This window comes from Myripristis murdjan, chromosome 13 (assembly GCF_902150065.1).
Source record: "Myripristis murdjan chromosome 13, fMyrMur1.1, whole genome shotgun sequence".
Classification (NCBI taxonomy): domain Eukaryota; kingdom Metazoa; phylum Chordata; class Actinopteri; order Holocentriformes; family Holocentridae; genus Myripristis; species Myripristis murdjan.
This window is the reverse complement of record NC_043992.1, coordinates 17,636,858-17,658,297: the sequence shown is the minus strand read 5'-3', so window position 1 is coordinate 17,658,297 and position 21,440 is coordinate 17,636,858. Positions and strand designations below refer to the sequence as shown.

Genomic DNA, 21,440 nt, shown 5'->3' with positions numbered 1-21,440 from the left:
GAGAAAGTACTTATTGACTGAAAGTGAAGAATTTACATTGAGGTCTTGAGTCAGGACAGCAGTCAGTGGCTGAGTGATATCAGTATAACAACACGAGCATGCCATCTTGATTAGAGCTCTCTGAAATTATAACACATTAACTGGTGTATACTGAAATCAATGGTGTACAAATACCTGACTGCACCTTAGCAGGAGGTTGCTTTGTGTGATAGCAGGTTACTTGTGGAGGCAGAGTGGAGGAAAAGTATTCACAGTGTCACGTGCAGAATTATTCATTCCTTTATTCAGTGAACTTGGTTTAAGAATCACAGTGGCAAACGCATGAGCAATCAGTAGTCTGTATGTGAGGAAGATCTTATGAAGAGGTTCTGACTGAGTGTGGGTGTGTGGGTAATGTACGCTGTGCAGCAGGTCCTTCATTTTGATGTAACAGCACAATATCAAATTGATACCAATTACTGGTATACAAAACTGTCCTGGCATGAAACTGTTTCAAAATGCAGCATATATACTTGGTACAGCAACCAAACATTTATTAACATTATGATGATTTGTTACAGCAACTATTGATGTAAAAAAATATCATTAAGACAATTTCTTGTGCATTAAATGCATGATTATTTGCTCTTAAAATTTTGTCCATGATGTGTCCATAACTTCCCTGATCAAGGACTAGTGCCAAAACATTGCAAAGCAAATTTATTATTGCAAGTTCAACAATGTGCGTGAGTCTTTTTGAAAGGCAGGTCCTATACACCTGTCTCATGGAACAGGTGGGTGAAGTTTCCCTCGGAGTCCATAACTATCCAGATAATCATTTTGATTAAAAAAACAGCTGTATGCTTGGCACACGGTATGTCTTTGAGCACAATATTAGCCATGATATGTCCGTTGTTTAGCTCATCTGACGCTGAGCGTGCTGGAATCCAGTAGTCAACACACAGATTAGTTTGACCAGCAAAACACCTTTGTAGTCATACTGACAATAATAAGCCCAATGCAAGGGGGTAAAAAGCTTGTGTGTGTCATTGTTCCAGCTCCACTGGTTTCTGTGCTTCTCTCCTTTTTCTGCCTCTGCTGGCTGGAGCTTAGATGGCAGCGCCTCATGTTCCCTGCCCCGTCCCACACCAGCAGCTCTGCCTGAGGAGCACAGCAGCTGGACGTGTACCTTCCCCACAAGGGCTGAGATGAGCCTGCCACCCACTCAGACACGTTCATAGGAGGGTCTCCTTTCTTTAATCGGGCTCTGTGGTGGGGGTGGGAGTGGGGGCGGTGATGGCTCCCGTGGCCTGTCCTGTTTTGGTCTGCCTGGAGCTGGGCCTCTTCCAGGCTGTCCCCTGTTGTTGGGGGGCTGTGGAACAGAGTGAGAACGCCCCCACCCTGATGCAGCTGCAGGGCAGCAAGGCCAGAGCGCCCCCTGTCTGACACGGCCAGTGATACACTCCATGTGGAGTTGGTGCACTGGGCAGGGCAGGGCCGCTGTACTTGTGTTGTGGAGCATGAGGGAGGGGAAATGTCAGGGTCCTACAGGAGAAATAGGAAGAGATGTCAGTGATGAAAAATACTGTAGGTGATGACTATAACATTTGTAAATAACACTAAAACAAAGTTCCAAAGGGTGTATCACATTAGAGATCAAAATGTGAGCTCACCGGAGGGAAAACTGTCAGGTAAGCCACTGCATAATTTGAGTCTGGGGAATCAAGAGCGCGTACGGTGAGTGTCAGGGTGACAGTCTGTCCTGCCTCGGCCGTGGCAGGTGTGTGGAGGTCCACCTGACCACGCAGAGACCCTCGTTCTGCGACAGGGAAGCTGGAGAAAAGAAACACAAGTTTAAACTTCTGTAGATTACCATTTCACAAAATTGACAGAATCGTGTATGTGAAAGGTTTCCTTTCAAGACCATATATATCCCATCTGAAACATAAAATGTTGCCTGCACTTTACTACTGAATATTTCCACAACATGGCTTATTTAATTTTCTCACCACAAATAATCATAATTTTGTAGGTGAACGAAAAGTGCAAAAATAGCTATATTTATATGTATCAATATCTTATTCAAAGACAAATGTCCTCAAATGCTGTGCAACATGCTGCTCTGATATATACATTACAGATGGTGACCACGGGATAATAACAGGCAAGAACACAGCAGCAAGAGGGAGTGATCTGCTGTTCCCAAAATAGCTCCGTGCTGAATTTAACTCCTGACTAAAAGCTTCACCTGTGAGGTCCTCTCTGATGAAGATATCCGGAGTCATCATCAGCCGTCAGATTAAAGAGTCGGGCCGGGCCGTGGTTCAGGACATCAAAGTGCACCATGGCGCTGTGACCAGGAACCAGGCGCGGGACAGACAGCACCTAAAACACAGAGACACAAACAGGCTGATCGAGAGAGATTGAAAGATTATCACAGAAGGGCCGGCGGATTTGGGAGCCAGTATGAAAGCCAACAAGCTGTCAGTTCAAGGCTGTAAATCAAATTAATTACTGGCACTTTCTTGCATGATTTAGAAAACCCACCAACAGTTATTTATACAGAGAGTGAGCTCAAGAGAGGTCATGTAGGGACATTTCAGAAGCTGAGATATGTGAATTCTAAAATTCAAGGCAGAAGCCAGTTAATGGTGGCTTGGCCTTATTAGTGGTAAATTGCTGTCAGTACGCTGTATTTTTCACTTATGATTACACCAATTAACAACACTTCTTGAATTGTTTTTCACCAATAAAAAAAACTAGATAAATAAATAAAGCATTGATAAACTGAGAGAGGAGGACAGAAAGTTAAAGTCTTTCTTTCGATTTTCTGCAGCTGACATAATACCATTTTTGTGAAATATTTCCCTTTCACTGTTGTACTCTGCAATGTTTCTAGTGCCCTGTTTAATATCATTTCATTTTCCACTCCTGGTTACCTGTATCTGAACGTGAGTGGGCTGTATCATCTCCGTGGAAACCCTCTCCAGCTTGTTTCCTCTGCTGTCTCGTCCTGAGAGGCGGATACAGAAGGGAACTCGGGGAACGGACTCCACCCAACCTACCAGCTCCTCTCCAGAGTACGAAGATGAAGAAGACGATGAGTTGAGCCACACCTGCTGAAGGCTCTCCCCATTGGCTCCCAACAGTGTCGCATGACTGAAAGAGGCATCCTGATTGGGAGCTAGGCCCGTAACAGCCAGCACCAGAAAGATAGGGATACCTGGGAGATTACACACACAATGTAAAGGACAAACTGGTCGAAAAAGAAAAGATTCAAGGGCACTTTTTCACTACCAATGCCATTTCTTAATCTAAGGCTGTCACCAGAAATGCATAGTATCTGTGATCTGATTCATTATTTCACTCACCTGCTATTGGACTGCCATCCACTCTGGCCAAACCTGGGTGTGTCTCATTGGCTACAGTGGCAAAGTAATACAGGAAGTCCACATTGCTGTCACCTGTGGACACAGAGCAAATAAATGTTTTCGTCTCCTCATTACCTTTCTTCATGTCACTGAGCTGCTTTCAAGTCCTACTTCTGCCATTGATTAAAACCCTAAAAATCATCTCTTATCATCAATGTTACATATTTATACATTGAAAAAAATTACTTAGATATAACTCTACACCTTGCACTCATTAAGTATGCACAGATCTATGAATATGCAAACGGTCCCCATCCACCCCCAAACTTCCCGCACACCATCTCATAACTTGTTTTGTATTTGATAATCCATCCGTCCAAAAATCCCAGAATCTCAGATTTTACGGGTGTGCACAGACACCTCCACCTTCAGTAGCAGACTGTGAAAACACCTCTCTAGTAAGAAACTTGCACAGTATAGTTGACTGGCAGCTGGTGGCAGCTTGTACAGTATAGCTGACCTTGACTATTGTATAGTCAAGGTCAGCTATTTTAGGGGACAAAGGGTCTTTAAATAGGGCTGTCCTCTTTTTCATTTAAGATAATCCTACCTTTTTTTTTTTTTTTTTTTTTACCTATAATATTGAATGTGAAGTGGCCATCTGTCCTGGCTTGGAGGTCCCATTGGCCCGGCTGTATCGGAGAGAGCAGGCTAATGCGGTACAGACCTTTAAAGTGCTCCAGTTCTGCCAGAGGACCGTGCTCACTCAGCAGAGACTGGCTACGGCCTGAGAAGGAGGGACAGATGATACACTTGACTTAACTGAGCATAATAGGTGTACAAAGTATCCTTTTGAAAGACATATTGGACAAAGGTGACTCAAGACAATGAGAGTAAAATGATAATAAAGACGTTTTATGGACTGTCACACATATAGTGAGTCCATAAGGTGTGTACCAGGTCCCTTCAAAGCTAGAGGCACATATCAATGTAGCTGTGGGCCCATCTAGTGTAGTTAAAGGAAAATATTGGGCGAGAAATGTAAGATTGTGGAAAGTCAGTAGTTTGTGTATTCAGAATTTCAACAACCAGTTTAATATGGCTAATTAATTTGGCTGTGATTTTCACAAAATAGAGGAAGAAAAAAAATTAGGACAACCTGGGTTGCAGCATATAGAAGCATGCACTTTTCATTATCACTTTGATGTACCTTTTTTCCATACCAGAACATTATGTTTAAAATTCTGTAAAACTAACAGTGGGTAGGTGCAAAGTGGGTGGGCTACAGGATGTGGCCCTTCAGGTACCTGAAGGATCAGTGAGGCTGCAGTCGATCAGGTTGCCAGTGACGTGGAGGGTGACGGTCTTGACCGAGCTGTCAACTCTGAAGGAATGAGATGACATCAGATCATCCTCACTCTCCACATGGAGGAGGGTCACCTGTGTGTGAAAGAAATACTTTTTTTCATCTGCACTGTCCTTGAAATGCACATGCAATTTAATTTTTGAGACATGTAAACAACCTCAAATGCAGCATCCCAATAATAGCCTCACTGGCAAGCCCAGCTGCTTGATTTGTTCCCTCTGCGTATGGCCCAAGTCATTGCAGCTACACTAGTGATACAAATGTTGATAATTCCATCAAAGGACCTTGCTGCAGTACCTTGTTAGCAGCTGTGTTATCCTCCACTATGGTAGAGACCCTGTGGATGTCAGAGTTAGTGGTGAATACTGTCAGACCCCCCGACACAGAGGACAGGGAGGAGTACAGGGAAAAACGGTCAGGGGACAGAGGCTCTGAGCGCCTTTTCCTCCTCTTCCCTCGACTTTTCATTGTCTGACTGGGGTCCTCAGTTAGGAGAAAAGTCACCTGTGTGAAAACAAACCCAGGACAGGGCTGATGGTTCATACATTTTCTGTCCACAGTAATGCACAACAGTTTAAAAAAAAAAAAAAAAAAAAATCAACAAACATGCAATAAGAATGGATTATTCACAATCGCTTGAGTAAATATTTGACAAGACGGTCTTTTGAAGGGGTTACTCCAGTTCAACAACACTGAAAATCACCTTGCATTGTTTCTCCAGTGTGAGAGCCTTCACTGCACTGAACAAGTGGGCGTCTTTGGGGGAAGCATCAGTGAATACAAAGATCTCTGACAGCGGTGGGCTGTGCGTGAGCGCCAGCTAAAAACACACAGCAAGTTAACAAGGGACACCCTACACATGCACGCATAAATTCACATGTTCACACACTGATGCAAACACTGAAGAAGTTAATGATGCAATTTGCCCTGTCTGCCCCAAAAACAGTGTTACATGATGTAATAGTCAAACAGCTGGACATATACGTATATATACTGGGTTCAGTGAAGTCACCTGGATGGCAGAGAGGCACATCTCGGGCTCGTCTCCTCCTCCCAGAGCCATCAGGTCCTCCATGTAGGACATGAACTGGTCCGGGTCATCTGTCTCATACACTGGTCCTACGTCTGCAGCATGGGTTAGAAATGTTCACTTTGCCAAGCATACATACAGACAGGCTTCTGAGCAAGAATTACAGTGGATCACTTAAAATGTTGTCAGCCATTAGATTTAATGCATGGGAGCTTTGAAGCATTATTTATTTGCTAAGGCATAATGTATTAATCTAATAAAAACATTAGGAATTTAGAGGTCTAACCATACAATGCTTAATCCCAAGAACAAACAACAACTATAAATAACATATTACGACAAATAAACAATAAATAACATATTATCATATTTGTATGTATTATATTTATAGATGTTTATGAATTTTTAAAATATGCTGTAAAGTATTTCATTCTTGGTCTAAAACTGGACTGCAAATAAAGCTGCGGGGCACCATGAGAGCTAAAGCACTGACGCAATGCTGCAATGACACCTAGTGCTCAGTGGAAGAGACAACAGATTTTTACAAAAACAGAAGTCAACATTTATAATAAAAAGCACCACAATCAAAACAAGGACTGTAAAAGCAAAACGACAAATATTAAACTGAGACATGAAATATTAGGTAAGAGACACCAGATTGTTTCATAAAAGCAAGAGTGTTAAGAAGTGATTTAATCATCCTATTTTTTTCTTCATATTTAATGAATTTTCCTAATTTAATGGGGACAAGTGAGTAAACATAAAATTAACATGATGATATGTTTTCAATGTCCTGTTGACATTTTGTGCACACCGGTGTTTCTTTGGGTTCAGCTTGTTTGAACCTGGCTTTTTAAGCAGTATAAAACATATAAGAAATATCAAAGTTTTACACACATTATTTTTTGTTTTTTTTGGATGACACTAAGTAACTATAACATGCCATTTCTAACTGTCAAAAAACTAACAGGACGTAACTGTAGTAGTGAGATGTCTTGTATGTTATGTAAATTTGAAGGTAACAGGAGGGTTAAGCCCCCGCAGCAAAGACCTGATCATTTCTTGTTTTCAGAAACTGTAACAGATGGCCGCAGCCTCACCTGGGTCATGGAAGGGCACGAGCAGGAAGGTGCGAGGCTGCCCGGGGGTCTCAGCACGGTTCTGGATGATGGAGAAGGCCCGGCGACGAGCAGCAGTGATCTCCTCAAACATGCTACCTGTAGTGTCCATGACAAACACCAGCGCGGGAGCCTGCTTCACACTGAAGAGCCTGTCAAAGGAGACGTATGCACTCACCAGCTGGCAGTCATATGATGTTGCACCTTTTGTTCTCTGGTCATCACAAACTGTATAAAACTGATGAGACCCACTTGAGGAAGCTTGTGTGGCCCACGGTGTCTCGAAGGTCTCTCAGGACAGACAGGGTGGCCTCCGTTGCCAGGTTGGCAGCTTCCACGTGGAGGTAATGGTGAGGAGAGAAAAGTGGCGAGGTGCTGTCCTTGTTGATGCCCCCTTTGGCGCCCTTATGGCGGCTGCTGTCCAGAATACCCCCATGACTACATTTGCCTGAAAAGGAAATAGTGTAGAACGTTATGTTGACCTTCTCAAAGCCTGATAGAGATCCAATTTTCAGTTTGAAATGTAAATGTTCTTTTTGGGTCTCAAATTTTGGGAGATGTACAGGAACTTAATGTGAACCATAATTTTTTTTTTTTTTTTTTTAAATGCTGCTATATTACTCATGGGCACAGTTGCAAAAAAGTGCATTCTACAGAATTGGAAATCTGAACTCCCTCCTTCATGGAGGCAATGGCTAAATGTGTTAACATCCTATAGTACACCTGAAAAGATCCTGTGCAGTGTGAGGAGGAAACCAGCAACATATGAAAAAATATGGGTCTCTCTTCTAGCCTTACTTCCATCATCACATCTTCTTGGCTATTGACTTAATGTTGTAACATATACCAGGGTTGTTGGAGGGGGTGGTAGGGATTATTCTGCTGGTTTCTCTGTTTAGTTTTTTTTTTTTTTTTTTGTGCCTGTTTATTAAAAAATTGCTATTTTGCTTCAATAAACATATCTTTGTTCCGTACAGAAAATTCTATTTATTTGCATATAAGGGTTTTACTGGGACACACCCTCTGGTTTGGAGGGCACGGTGCTGAAGTAACCGGTGGTGAGCAGCGGGGAGTGCTGCTGTCTGTGGGCCAGTCTCGGCAGGAGATTGTCTCGACAGGTGGCGCTGAAACACTCCATACAGGTGGGAGTGTCATCTGTGCCCACAGAGGAAGAAGGGTTAGTATATGAAAATGTCCTCATGTTTTCATTAAATTTATTGTTTCAGTACATGCACTGTGTTTTGATAGCTGGTAATCTGAGGCTGTTTTCTTTGCATTAACTGGTATGCTTAAATATTTAAGTAAAGCCAACCTGTCTTATTTAAGTCTTGCCTACCTTATATAAGGTGATTCATGGAGTTTGGAGAAGCATCTATTTGTAAAATTTAAAATCTGTACCTTTAAGTTGGTTTGGTTGGTGGTGAGTTTGCGTTACATATTTGATATTTAAAGCAAATCGGTGCATGTGAAATAGTCATTTAACACATTTATGATTCTTGAATCTTTTTTTGAGGTACTGGCAGTGTTAAATCGCAGCTGTGTGAGTGTGACTGACCTTTAGCCACAGGGAGGGCTGGCTCTTCAGGCTGCAGCAGGTGAAGGTAGATGGTATGCTGGCCCATCTCCACCCAGTTACTGTGGCTGTAAAAGTCCTGCCACAGCACATGTGGGACAAAAAAATGACCTATGTTGTGTAATGATTCATCATGTTCTTATCGGAAAGCCTTACACCAGTCAAAATATACAAAAGCTGCTGATTGCTGATGTGTTGTTAGTCCCTGCTCCTGTCAACCTCACTGACTCTCCCTGTTTGCTTTAGCATTATCTTTGATGACAGAAGGCCAGATTGGGTTCAGCTGGTTGTCAGAATTCATTTTCAACATTCATTTTCAATTCATTGTCTTGATCTCATGGAAACTCCTCACACCCCTGGAGGAATTCAGACACTGCTCTGAAGTCCTCACCTCTCCTGTCTCCAGTTTGACATTTCTTAGCAATTTACCTGAAAAGTTTTTTTTTTGTTTTTTTTTTGTTTTTTGTTTTTTTTTTGGCCGCTGATAGCCTTGGGTCTTGCTCTTTCACGATTCTCCTAATTCATGATCCTGATCACATTCATGATTTCAGTTTACTAATGTCTTGCCTTGTTCTGTGTTTCATCACAATTAAGTATCATAGATTATAAATCATAGCTTTCTAAACTTGCCGTAGTTACAGTGTACCTGCAGAGAGTGAAACAGCTGGCCCAAGCTTTGGCGGGCAGTTTGGTACTCTTTGGCTCGAACTGAAAGCAGAGTCTGGGCCCAGAACTGCCTCAGCATCACCATGGCGCTGTCCACACGCTCTGAATCAAAGTGGTAGACCGGGTCAGACCTGGTAGAGCTCAAGAAGTCCATGGCTGCATTGGACTTGACCACTTCCCCCACGGCTCGCCAGAAGCCACGACCCAGCCCGGTCTGCGAGGAGCACAGGTTCATTTTTACTGCAACTGGCAAGCAGCTCTGTGCTCAAACCACAGCTAGGTTATGCATTACAAAAGGAAACTCTTTGTTGAAAACACATCAACATCAGTATGTTAGTAATGGTTCAACTCATTTGTCCTTAGAATGTGACATGAGTCAAGGATTTTTTACATAAATTTACACGATCTGTAGATGTGAAAATTCATCAAGCGCCGGCTCACCTGTTCCTGTGTGAGGTTGTGCTGCTGTTTGTTACTGGCCATCAAAGTCTCCAGGGTGACATTGAGAATGGCCTGCTCTGTGATGTGCTGATGTGTGTGTGAGCCCCAAGACAGAGTTAATACTCGGGACCAGAAGTTGGGGAGGAAGCCCATGCACGGCACAGCCATGAGTAGGTAAGCAACAGCGAACCAGTGCATCCACATCCCACTCCTGTCCCAAACTCTTACTCCACTCGATGACATCACTTCCTGGTGATAGGGTAGCCAGATAACATTAAACCTGTCAGACAAAGCAAAGGTCTTTGAAGTTTTTTTTTGTTTTGTTTTTGTTTTTTTTTTTTAGAATTTTATTATTGCTATCCAATTTAATGTTAAACTTAAATGTTTAAGGAGCCCCTTTGAAACATTGCATCATTTTCAGCAACTTCTTGGACTCACATGGCCACACTTCAACACATTTTTTTTTTTTTTTCACTCATGTTTCCCTCTATTATGATATACCAAATCTTTACACATCTCAGTTTCTAGTTGTCTGGGTTGTAGGAAAACGGTAAGTCAAAAAGAGCTTGCCTACAGTACACATTTTCTGTCATTTTTATTTTTACAGGAAAAACTCTGAGTTCTCACGGAATTTAATTTAAGATTAAGAAAGGCTGCTCGTCTCTCTTCTGAAACGGAAGGAATGACTTCTAGACCTGAGAATCACCTGAGATGTGTGGTTGGATGTTATACTAATAAGGTATATTTCAGTTTTATGCACAGTTTATTAGAAATGTTATATCTAATCATTGAAAGTTCAAACATTAAAACAAATTTAGATGAGCTGATTTACTGAGTTGATTCACAATGATTTTTGTGGTGGATGCATTTCCCACACGCTCAGTGGGCCAAAATGAATTGACCTCACCCCTGTTGTCCCGTATAGTGTTTTGTTTTGTTTTGCTTTAATTTGATGAGTTTGCTGCAATCAATAGTGTGTACTTCCTCCTCTTCCACCCGCCCCTCCACCCCACCCCTCCTCCTCCTTTGGCATTTTTCTCAGCCTTGTCTGTACAGAGGCTCCTATTGTTCTTTGTCATCTTTATGCAGATACAATACTTTGGTTTTGTTCTCATAGTCTCTGCCTTTTCAAGGGAGAAGCTGAAACAAAGCCTGCAGCCTCAAAGAGAGTCATCCCTCATTCAGTAAATCAGTTTTAATTAATTGGCAAAGTCCTGAAGACTGCACAAACACTCCCTTCCCTCCTTCTGCAGTGGTGGTGCCAACCCTGACGCTCAAAATGCATGCAGATTGATTAATAAATGTAGTAACATTCTTTTTTTTTTTTTTTTTTTAGTTTTCTGTAAGAATGACTTGCAGGAACAATATTGCACTTAAACCTTTGAGTGCTGTGCATCACTTGTAGCAACTGCTCATACGTCTTAGGCATACTTTGCCTATTAACAAACTTTCACATGTGAACACTTAACATTAAATCAAACAATAACTGTCCCCATTGCAAAACTTAGTGCATGGTGTAAAAGAATTGTTTTAATCACTGTCTACTCATTACCCTGCGTTAAAGTAGCATTTTAATGATGATTAAAAAAAACTTGTTCTCACCTCAGTTCATCCTGTTATTTTGTCTCTTTCCCTTTACTTGTGGTGTTCAGACACCACAGAACATATCAGAGATGTCTCAGTCAGGTGTTTGCAGAGGAAATCCACACATATACATTTGCTACATTTGCATGAACACACACACACGTTCACCACAAGCTGTAAGAAAAAAGGCAGACTGTAGCTGGTATCACTCCATTCCTGTCTGCATCACAGTATTATTGGGTCTTCTGTCTGTCCTTGGCCTTGTGTCTCTGACCTGCGCCTCAGTAAGAAAACACAAACAAACAAGTTACTAACGGAAGAAGCACGTTGCTGAGCTCGGACAAGTATCTGCTTGACACTGAGGGGTCCTCGGTGTGTGTCCGAGCAAGGGGGCCATACGTGAGGCTGAAGACATCCCGTCATAGCTTCCCCACAGGCCCCCTCCTTACCCCCCATTAGTGCATGGTGCATTGACCCGCCACAATAGGAGCGCATATATTACCAGCCATGGTGTTCAGCTTAGGCCCTCCCCAACCCCCTGCCCCTTTATCCATCACTTTCCCTCTTTTCTCACAAGACCAAAAAAAAAAAAAAAAAAAAAAAAAAAAAAAACAACACCCAGAACGTTTTGGGTGCTTTCCACAATGGCAAACACTACCACCCTATCCTCTCCCCCTAGTTTGCCCCCTTTCTAATGGTAGTGTAAAGAAGAAGGACGTCAGTTGCTAAACAACACAAAGCTCAGCACTGCACTCCAGTTTGTTGGCTCGATGGTTGTCAGAGGAGATGGGTTTAAGGGGTTTTGTTATCCCAGGGCTTTGACCCTGGCATGTTTGTCAGCCACAGTTGTGACTTAAAAGATGATACTGTTGTCAGGACAAAATCTTGTTTTTATTTCACAGTGTAGGAGCAAAAGAGACAGACACAGAGGCAGAGACAAAAGAAGCTGTTTTGCATAGTAGTTGTGTCTACAATGTGTGTCACCTCCAGCTCCTCAGCAGGAGAAACAAAACCCTCAGCGAGCCACAGGGAATCTGTCAGGCGCTGGTACAGGTGACTGAAAGTGAGCGTGAATTTGTGGGTGACTAGACCAGAGGACCAAGTGACTCATGGAGGGGGAGCGGGAGAGAGAAAAAACAAAAATGTGAAAAGTCAAAGTATGTTCGGAGGGGGTATATCATTTGACAGTGTTCAATTTAACCCTGGATCTGCTGCAATGCATCTGCTTCTTCAGTGGGAGTCCTGCTGGCCACTGGAAATTCATATTTAGGCTGACAAAGTCTTTGGCAGAGCTGTGCTGCTTCTCCTGCGTACCTCATCCTGCAGGTTAGGTCACGACATGTTTCCTGTTTACACAAGTCACTGAAAATGGTAGCCCACTCTGTTTCCACTGAGGCTTATTTCATGTTGATTTGTGTTACTCTGCAGATCTCTTGGCCTACTTTATTATATGCCTGGTTGCATATCATTTTTTAAAATTTGTTTTGTATGAAATCCTCAGAAGTGACTCATAATGAGATGACAGAACTTGGAGTCAAGTAAACATTCACTAATTATTGTCACTCATTATTCTGGTTTGTGTTGTATAAAGACTTGATTTGGAGTCAGACTCAGTCTGTTTGTGGAAGGGAGGCTTTGTGCTGAATTTAATTTGAGCTCATAAGCCAGTGCACTGTTAACACTGCAGGCACCTACCTTGCTGAGGAGGAATCCTAAAGCCCACTTTGCCGTATAGTGTCCATACTGATAACAGCATACAACACTAACCTGTAGGTACACACATACTTACACATGTATTAGATTAAAGTTACTACTGAGGCTAATTATATTTGTGCAATTTAAATCCTTTAGCATTTCATTTCTCAGTGGTTTGAGGTAAACAAACACTATTCATACCTGATGCTTATAGCAGTGGCTCAATCCTTCCACATGTTTGACCCCTGTTACAGTCAGTGGTGTATCTATCATTTGCCTATCATGTGCTGTTTAGAGGGCTTAGCTCATGTACATGACTGCATTAAGGTCTACATTATAGTTGAATATTGCATGCATATGACCATATTATTATAGTCATATTATCTTATAATATTTATTGTGTTTAGACATAAATTCAGAAACTCCACTTATTTGGAGGTAACTATGAAACAAACTATAAAATATAAAGTACAGACTGTGTTGGAAAATGTTAACAGTCATGTGGCACACAGGCTTCGCCACATCCATGATGATATGTGACGTAGGCCTGTTTTTGGATCAGAAACATTAACATTTCAACGCATTTGTTGGTTTGCAGAAACGTAGATGCAAGGAATCTCCACAACATGGCCAAATGCATGAACACAGCCTGACTTAATAATATGCACATACAAAACCAGATGATTGTCAGCAATCAGATGCAGGCAGGATATCGCATAACGCGTTAATATGTTTAGTGTAGTTTAGCGTTGTAGCAGGTCAACTATCCAGCCCAAAATGGTCCTGGATTGACGTGTAATACAGCAATCTGTATTACAAATATACACAAATACGTTGGTAAGCATTTGTAAAGCGAACAGTGGAGGGGTTAAAAGATCTGGGGACTCAAATTCCATGTGCAAGCTCCACCCGGCTGGTGCACCTCGGCCTGAAAACCGAGCGGCGAGCTGTCACTGCACCGCCCACGGACAGCCGCTCCACATGTAGCCTACTATATATGAATACGGGGAAGCAGCTGAAACTGCGTTGGACACACACACACACACACACACACACACACACACACACACAAGAAGAAGAAGAAATTTCATCTATTATTATTATTATTATTATTATTATTATTAGCGTTGTTTTTATTGTTGTTGTTGTTTTTATTAGTATTTATTAGCGTACACCTAGGTTGTAGGATCGATAGAGAGAAAAGTTGGAAAATGAACTGACCAATCCTAGATGTCCTTTTGGCCAGTTTATTAAACTGGTGAACGCAGATGGCAGTATAGGATTTCACCTCGAATCTGTAACCGTGTAATAATAGCTCAGAGACAAGATAAGATAGATCGTTGAAATACAACAGTGACAGGGCTGCCACCCAATAAAAATGAAAAATGGAGAAAAAAAAAAAAAAAAAAAGATAAGTGTAAACTTACCATTGCCTAACACAGGCACTGGTTGCAACAATAAAAAAAAGGACAACACCCCAGGAGGTTCATGTTTCAAACACAGCGGGCTTATTGTGTTTGTGAGCTCTGCTGACTTTACTGTTAAAAAACATTATCATTTGTTCTTCAAGTCGATTGTTTAGTCGGTCTGTTGCTGTAAAGTAATCAAATGGTCATAAAGAGTTAAACAAGAGAGAAAAATTCATGTTCGTTCATTTTTTTAATTCACCTGCAGGGAGTTCCCTCTGAATGCTGGGAAAAACGGTAATTTTATTATGATACACCCACGCACAGTGTGTTTGTGCTAGTGAAAAGAGGTCACAGCGGCACTATGGTGCTGTATGTTTGTATATGTTTGGATTTTTGGATTTTTGACTGTAATTATATTTCCACAGACAGATAGACAGAAAGACAAATAGATAGATAGAGAGAGAGAGAGAGAGAGAGAGAGAGAGAGAGAGAGAGAGAGAGAGATGGAAAGGCACTTTATCTTTACTGCTGAGCAATATATAGTTTTAAGTTTACTCTTTTATTTCACTAAGTCAGATAAATCTCTAACTTCCTCTGTACCTGTTGCACAGACAGGATGGTGAACTGCTGTGGTCTGCTCACTGACAAGAAGGAACCACGTACACAACTGTCATGAAGTTTATGAGTTTCATCCTTCAGGGCTAGTTTTGTCCACATTAAGACAGGTGCAGCTGGCTCAGTAAGGCTTTGGGCTCTAGTTTCGCAGACCAGGCGAGGCGGGGGCGTAGCGCAGATGCGCTTCGCCAACTGGGTGTGGCCAGGCGGATTTTCCAAGTTTGGCACGCCGTTCTCGGTGGCACAAGTACTCCGCCGTCCCTCCTACCGGCGGAGGGGAGGAGAGAAGGCGTGGAGTGGGTTTGACACAGCCGATTCACATGTAACCAATCAAATGAGCCTTGCCTTTAAAATGCGCTGCGTGAAGGCGCAATGAAAGTTTACACAGCTGACAAGGAGGTCTATTGCCAGGCGGAGCGGAGCCCAGGAGACAGGCGCGGAGCGGAGACCGGCGAGCAGTGCGGACACGTCACCAAAACCTCACAGGCAGGCTTCCGGAATGTCAGACGCATGAACAATGCAATAAATACCGACAAAAAAAACACTATTCAATGCTACGATCACAATCAGCACATACATATATCTCCATATCAACTGTCCCATCACAGCTGATGTCAGATCAAAGGAGATTGGCACCGTTTGTGCTGATTGTGAGGTTTTGGTAATGTGCGCCAGTCAGCCAAACTTCCACTGCGCCAGCCCCGCTCCGCCTTGCGCTGAAAGTAGACGTGGTTTCAGATGGCGAGCTTTTGGCGCACCTCGGCGAAGCCTTTTGGCACGAAACTGTCACTGCGCCAAGCTGAATCTGTCGGCACCTCCCCCCGCTGCGCCGCCACTCCCATCTCGGCGAACCTCCGCCTGCGAAACTTGGACACTGTCCGCCTCTGCCGTTTCGCCGGTCGAAACTAGCTCTGCGCGGGGTTCGCCTCACTGCGCCACCCCGCGCTGCGCCGGGAAACTAGAGCCCTTTGTGTTGGACATGTTTCTCTTTCCTCCTGTTTCTCTGTCAGTTCCTCTGAAGGGCATCGAGGTGGAGGTGGAGGTGAGGGACCATGTGGCGACAGTGGTCTCTACGCTGCACTATGAGAACAAGGAGGACAAACCGCTCGAGGCTGTGTTTGTCTTCCCCATGCCTGCAGATGCTGCTGTCTGTCATTTCAGTGCAAAGATAGGACAGACACAGGTTGCGGCTGAGGTGCAAGAAAAACAAAAGGTGAGCATGAACTTTGCATTCTTTCCACTGACTTTATGCTGCGGTTTGAAAAACAGGTTTCACCCCCATGTTTGAAAAAGCCACAGTGCAACTCCTTACCACAATGGAAATGGATCAATCATGTCTTTTCTCCAGGCTCGTGAGTAGTATGATGATGCATTGAGCTCCGGTCAGCAGGCCTTCCTGTTGGAGGAAAGTGAGCAGAGCCCAGATATATTCTCTCTGAGTGTGGGCAGCCTGCCTCCAGAGGAGAGCGCCTCCATCAGGCTGGAATAAGTCACTGAGCTGGCTGTGCAGGCTGATGACGGACTGAGATTCTGTCTGCCTGCTGTGCTCAACCCTCGCTACCAACCTCAGGGTAGGAAAGACCAGCCAGTCCTTTCACCCTAAACCTTCAAGTCTCAGCTTCATGCACACCACACACACATCCATACAAAAGGCCCTATTTTAGTGTGCCAAGCCACATGGGGCACTAAAATTTTGCAGCTGGGAGGGCAGGTGGGTGTGGACAGATGAATGGGGATAACACATATACAGGCGATAGTTGGATATGACAGGAGGCTGCCACTATGGGGTCTGAACAGACACACAGCAGGTAACTGGCAAAAAGGCACAGAAGAAAACCTTACACACAAGAGAAACTCCCAGCAAGATCTCTGACGGAGTTTCGGATATGGTTTATGTGAACTCAATGAAGCCATCAATTAGTTTGACAGTGAGCACAATGGTGAAGAGCTTAATAGTTCAACCCAAAATGAAAAGTCAATCAACTTCAGTTGCGGGTTATGTTACACTTTGGTTTTTGGCTGGACCCAAATGCAGACACAGACAGATTGAAAGGTAAAGATGGAGGATTTACTGCAGTTTGTGGTATGATGGTGGCAGGGGAAATAAGACTTGAGGTCTGATGGGATGATGAATGGTGGAGACTGGCAGAACAGAGAGGAAGGTTGTCCAGAGAGAGGACTATGCAGGTAGACAGGCAGGCAGGCAGGCAGGCAGGAGTGGTGTGAGCAGGTGAGGGGACATGGAGGGCTTGAGGGATCCTGAGCACAGGGAGACACAAAGTAAGTTCCACAGGCACAAAGAAACACTGGGAGAAATCTCACTGAGAGTATAACTCAAGTACTGGTAGGAGAGTGGTCAAGAGAATATCTACCACTGAAACAGACTGAACAATCGGGCAAAGAGTGGAGGGAGTGCTGTGGTTATTATACTGCAGAGTTGATGAGTCTACTGAAGGCAGGTGAGGTGGTGAGGCAGGAGGCTGGGAGAGAGTGAGCCATGCACACGCCACACACACAGACTGACACACTGAGGCAAATAGGTGGGGAAGAACATAAGGGAGGAAGGGAACACAGTGAAACGCAAGAGAAAAACTTGAGTCATAGCCAGAGCCATGACAGGTTATTTTAAGTGGATGAATTATTTTCTTTCTTCCTCCTAAAACTTCATAATGATATGTTGACTGCATGACTCGCAACTTCAGCTCAGCCAAACACTGGTTTTCAGCCACTAAAAAGTGATTTTAGAGTCTAATATCTCATTAATAGAGACACTCTTCACTTGTCTGATGTCTGTCACAGGTAGTGAAGGTGGCAGCACTCAGGTGACCTCTGTGCCAGCTTCTCTTCTTCTAAGAAGAAGAGGCTTTGCCTTCTTCCCCAAACTGATATTTTGAATGATATTTAAGAGAAAAGTACTTGAATAGAAGGTAAAAGTTTTTATTTGTGGTTACTGTCGGACGCCCGCTGAGGGAGAAGCTCTAGAAACAGGTACATCACTGACTGACTTAGTGAGTCCCTGTTCTTGCAGGCAGTCTGATGGGTGACCCAGTAGTGATGCTGAGCCTGTACCCCGAGTTCCCCCAGGCTGTGATGTCTAAAATGACTTCATGTGGGGAGTTTGTGTTCCTTTTGGATCGATCTGGAAGTATGTATTGTCCTATGGACAGCAGCCATCAGGGTCAGACTTGCATCAGCAGCGCCAGGGTAGAATCTCACTTTTCTTTTCTTTTTTCTTTTCTTGGTTGAATTATTCCTATTCTCCCTCTCTCTCAGCGATGTTCAGTGTGTTTTCTTTCTGCCTCCTAGGATACTCTGCTACTCCTGCTGAAGAGCTTGCCAATGGGCTGCTATTTCAACATCTACAGTTTTACACACACACACACACACACACACACACACACACACACACACACACACACACTACAGTTTGTTTAACCATGTGCTTACCACACCCTTGCTGTCATTCCAGTGTATCCACTTGGGTGACGGAAACACACTTACATGCCTCTCAGAGTTTGTGGATGCCTTTGAGAAAGTCCTGCATGTTCTTTATCAGCAGCTCTTTATCTTTACTGATGGAGAGGTGGAGAACACCAAAGAAGTTCTAAATCTTGTTAGGAAGAATGCAGCTTCTCACAGGTTAGTTGGAAAAAAAAATGCATGTACACACATATTATATAAATTATTGGCAGTTTCCCAGGCAGGGATTAAATTAAAACAGGACTAGGTCTTAATCTGGAATATTTAATCATGGTCTTTGATGTGACTTTCTAAGACACATCTAAACTTCAGATTGGTCACTTCTGGGCTATGGTGTCTTTGATTGAATTTAAAGTGATATAATCCACAGATCCATGTTTTCCTTGGTTTTGGCAACGCCTTTGGTGAGAAGTAATCATTGCTTTGGTGGATTGCACTCCTTATAAGTACTAACCTGCAAAATAATACTCCTAATAATGCTTCCATAAACATAACATACATAAAATTCATCACTTATGCAGTTCTGTTTTTTCCAGGGAAAAAAGTTTTTCTTCATATGAGTTTAGAAGAGCAAATGTGAAAGTTTTCATCAACTGGCTACAGGTTGAATTGCTCTTGATCTGGTATTAATTGGGAATAGAGAGTATCAAAATAGACATTTGTGAAATGGCTGTGCATTATTACTCTAATTTCTCTCATATCTTATAACTAACTAATATCTAATAACTCAAAATAAAATCTGGACTGTATTGAAAAATGACCTGATGCACTACCAGGGGGTGACAAGGTGGTAAAATTTTACAACAAAAGGGTACAGAAAATTTTCAGTAGTTACTGGCAAACAAATAAGGATGCAGGGCAACACCCACTGCACTTTGCTTGGATTCAGAAGGTTTGTCTTTTGGAAATCAGACACACATGACTTGTGGTTGGTATGTTGGTTATCTGTTTCAAATACCATTTTTTTGGTCAGATACTGTAGCTGCCACTCTCCTCAAATTAAGATAAGATAAGACAATCTTTATTGTCATTGCACAAAACTGACACGAAAGGGCTGGAAGGTGGAGGACCCAAAAGCAGGAGCCGCAGGCAAAATTGCTCAATGGCAAACACAATTTAATATATACAAGAACGCAAGAAACCAGGCAGAACGCAACAGGACACAAAACTAAACAATGAACCAACAAGGAACAAAACTCAAGACAGGACTTAAATACAGAACTAATGATCAAACAGGACACACCTGGGGAAGGGGCTGGAGCACAAGACAGGAGAACACAGAGGATAGGCTGAGGTAAAACACTGGGAGGGAACAGAACAATCAGGGATGATTAACAGACACAGGACAGGTGTGGCACAGGGAGGAGCAAACAAGGCACAGGTGAAATCACTGAAAGGAACTAGGCAAAAGAAACTCAGGAAACAGAATCAAACCAAAACACAAGAAACACAAAACCATGACAGAAGCACAAATGAAACAGAATCAAACAAAACACAAGAAACACTAAACCATGACAGAATCCCACATGAAACACAACACAAAACCATGACAAAAACAATGAAATTATGTTGGAGCAGTCCACCAGTTGCCGGACTTATAAATATAAAGATAAAAATAAATAAATAAAAACAAAGAGACATATTTACAGTAGAGCTCAATAGCAAAGATATGAAATATAAATATGAAAACTAATATGAAAATTAAACCAATTTAGCCTTTATAGGCGGGAAACATTTGACCTGGAGAAACAGTGTCACATAATTGCTGGCAACAATAATGGTTTAATATATAATGTCTATGTGTATCAGAACCAAATGTGCAGAAATGGAAATATCTCAAACTACAAAGACATACCATAATAATATTATTACAGATGTTTCTGTCTTTAACTGTTGTTTGATTTGCTTTGTCTTGTTATGAAGTTCATTCTTATTCCCCACCGCAGCTTGCACCCCCTCGCTGCTTGGACCCCTCTCAGCTCAAGCAGCTTGCACCCTCTGAGCCCCAGCAGCCACCCAGAGAGCCCCTGCTGCAGCTGATCTCTCTCCAGAAAGCCTCTGGCTCCTGGCTGCTGGAGCCGGCTCTGGCTGCTGTGCTGGGAAAGACCAGCAAGGAGCTGGAGAAGCCCAAGCCTCCATCTGTGGGTCACTGATTAAAAATGATTAAAGTATTAATAAATTAAATCAACTACATATCTAAATAGACTTCACAAAATGCTTAATGTAAAAATACAGGGAATTGTACATCATATAGAGCAAAATAGACAAACCAAGGCACCAACAAATAGAAGGGACAGACAGGAATGCAAAGAGTAACACAAACTTAGATATCACTGCTTGAAAACAAGAAAATCAAAATATTTAGAAGATGATAATGATTTACACTAGTTAGCCTCAGTCATTCCACAAATATGAGGGCTCTGGTGGTTTGGTCTTCAATCTGCGGTTCTGTTCATGGTTTAAAAGTCTGCATTATCACTGAGAACCTTGCTGAACCTAAAAAGCGATCAGTCGATTCTTGAAATCGATTCTAAAACTGGGTTGGTGTCTTTGCTTGAGACCAATCAAGGTACTAGCTGCTGTGTAGGCTACTGTTCTTGCTGAAGATGAGTGGCAGGAACACAAGGGCTGAAAAATAATACTTGGGGGGAAAAAAAGGTTCTGACAGTGGGGTGCGATGAGTGAACAGTGGTAATTTAACCACTGCATATTTGATTTTAAGGCTGTATTAGGAGTAGGCTGACTCCAGGAACTTTGACAAACACTATGGTTGTGCAGTGAGGCACAAGGAGACACCAGAAGACTCCAGTCCAACTGTGATTTATATTCTTGGTTCTTAGGTTGAGGTGTTCTGATGGGAGATTCGAGGCTGACAACAATCAGTGCTGGTTTATCTAAACAGAGAATGAATGAATAAATATGTGTATATATAAATATACATGCAGCTTAACATATTCAACATAAATATCCATAATTATCTCTTAACTGAAGTAAGCCAACACACAATAGCTGATCATTCTAATTGAACCATGCTCCATGCTCAGAAAGGTAGAGACGATAATTAATGCTGATCTACTGCTGTTAAGTGCTGATTAAAATCTGTTGTTTGCCAG

General features: G+C 42.6%; 1 protein-coding gene across 1 annotated transcript; it reads right to left on the bottom strand.

Annotated features, from left to right (window-relative positions):
- Positions 1-318: 318 nt before the first annotated feature.
- On the bottom strand, positions 319-11,199 carry vwa7 (von Willebrand factor A domain containing 7). The gene is made up of 17 exons (XM_030066824.1): positions 11,147-11,199; positions 9,545-9,824; positions 9,084-9,317; positions 8,420-8,516; positions 7,885-8,019; positions 7,117-7,312; positions 6,847-7,016; positions 5,729-5,841; positions 5,420-5,536; positions 5,014-5,220; positions 4,658-4,790; positions 3,985-4,137; positions 3,351-3,443; positions 2,919-3,202; positions 2,228-2,364; positions 1,653-1,812; positions 319-1,524 (listed from the first exon to the last, which is right to left on the bottom strand). Exons 2-17 carry the CDS (start codon positions 9,785-9,787, stop codon positions 946-948), a joined length of 3,051 nt encoding a protein of 1,016 aa, XP_029922684.1. The 5' UTR covers positions 9,788-9,824; positions 11,147-11,199; the 3' UTR covers positions 319-945.
- Between the last annotated feature and the right edge of the window lie 10,241 nt (positions 11,200-21,440).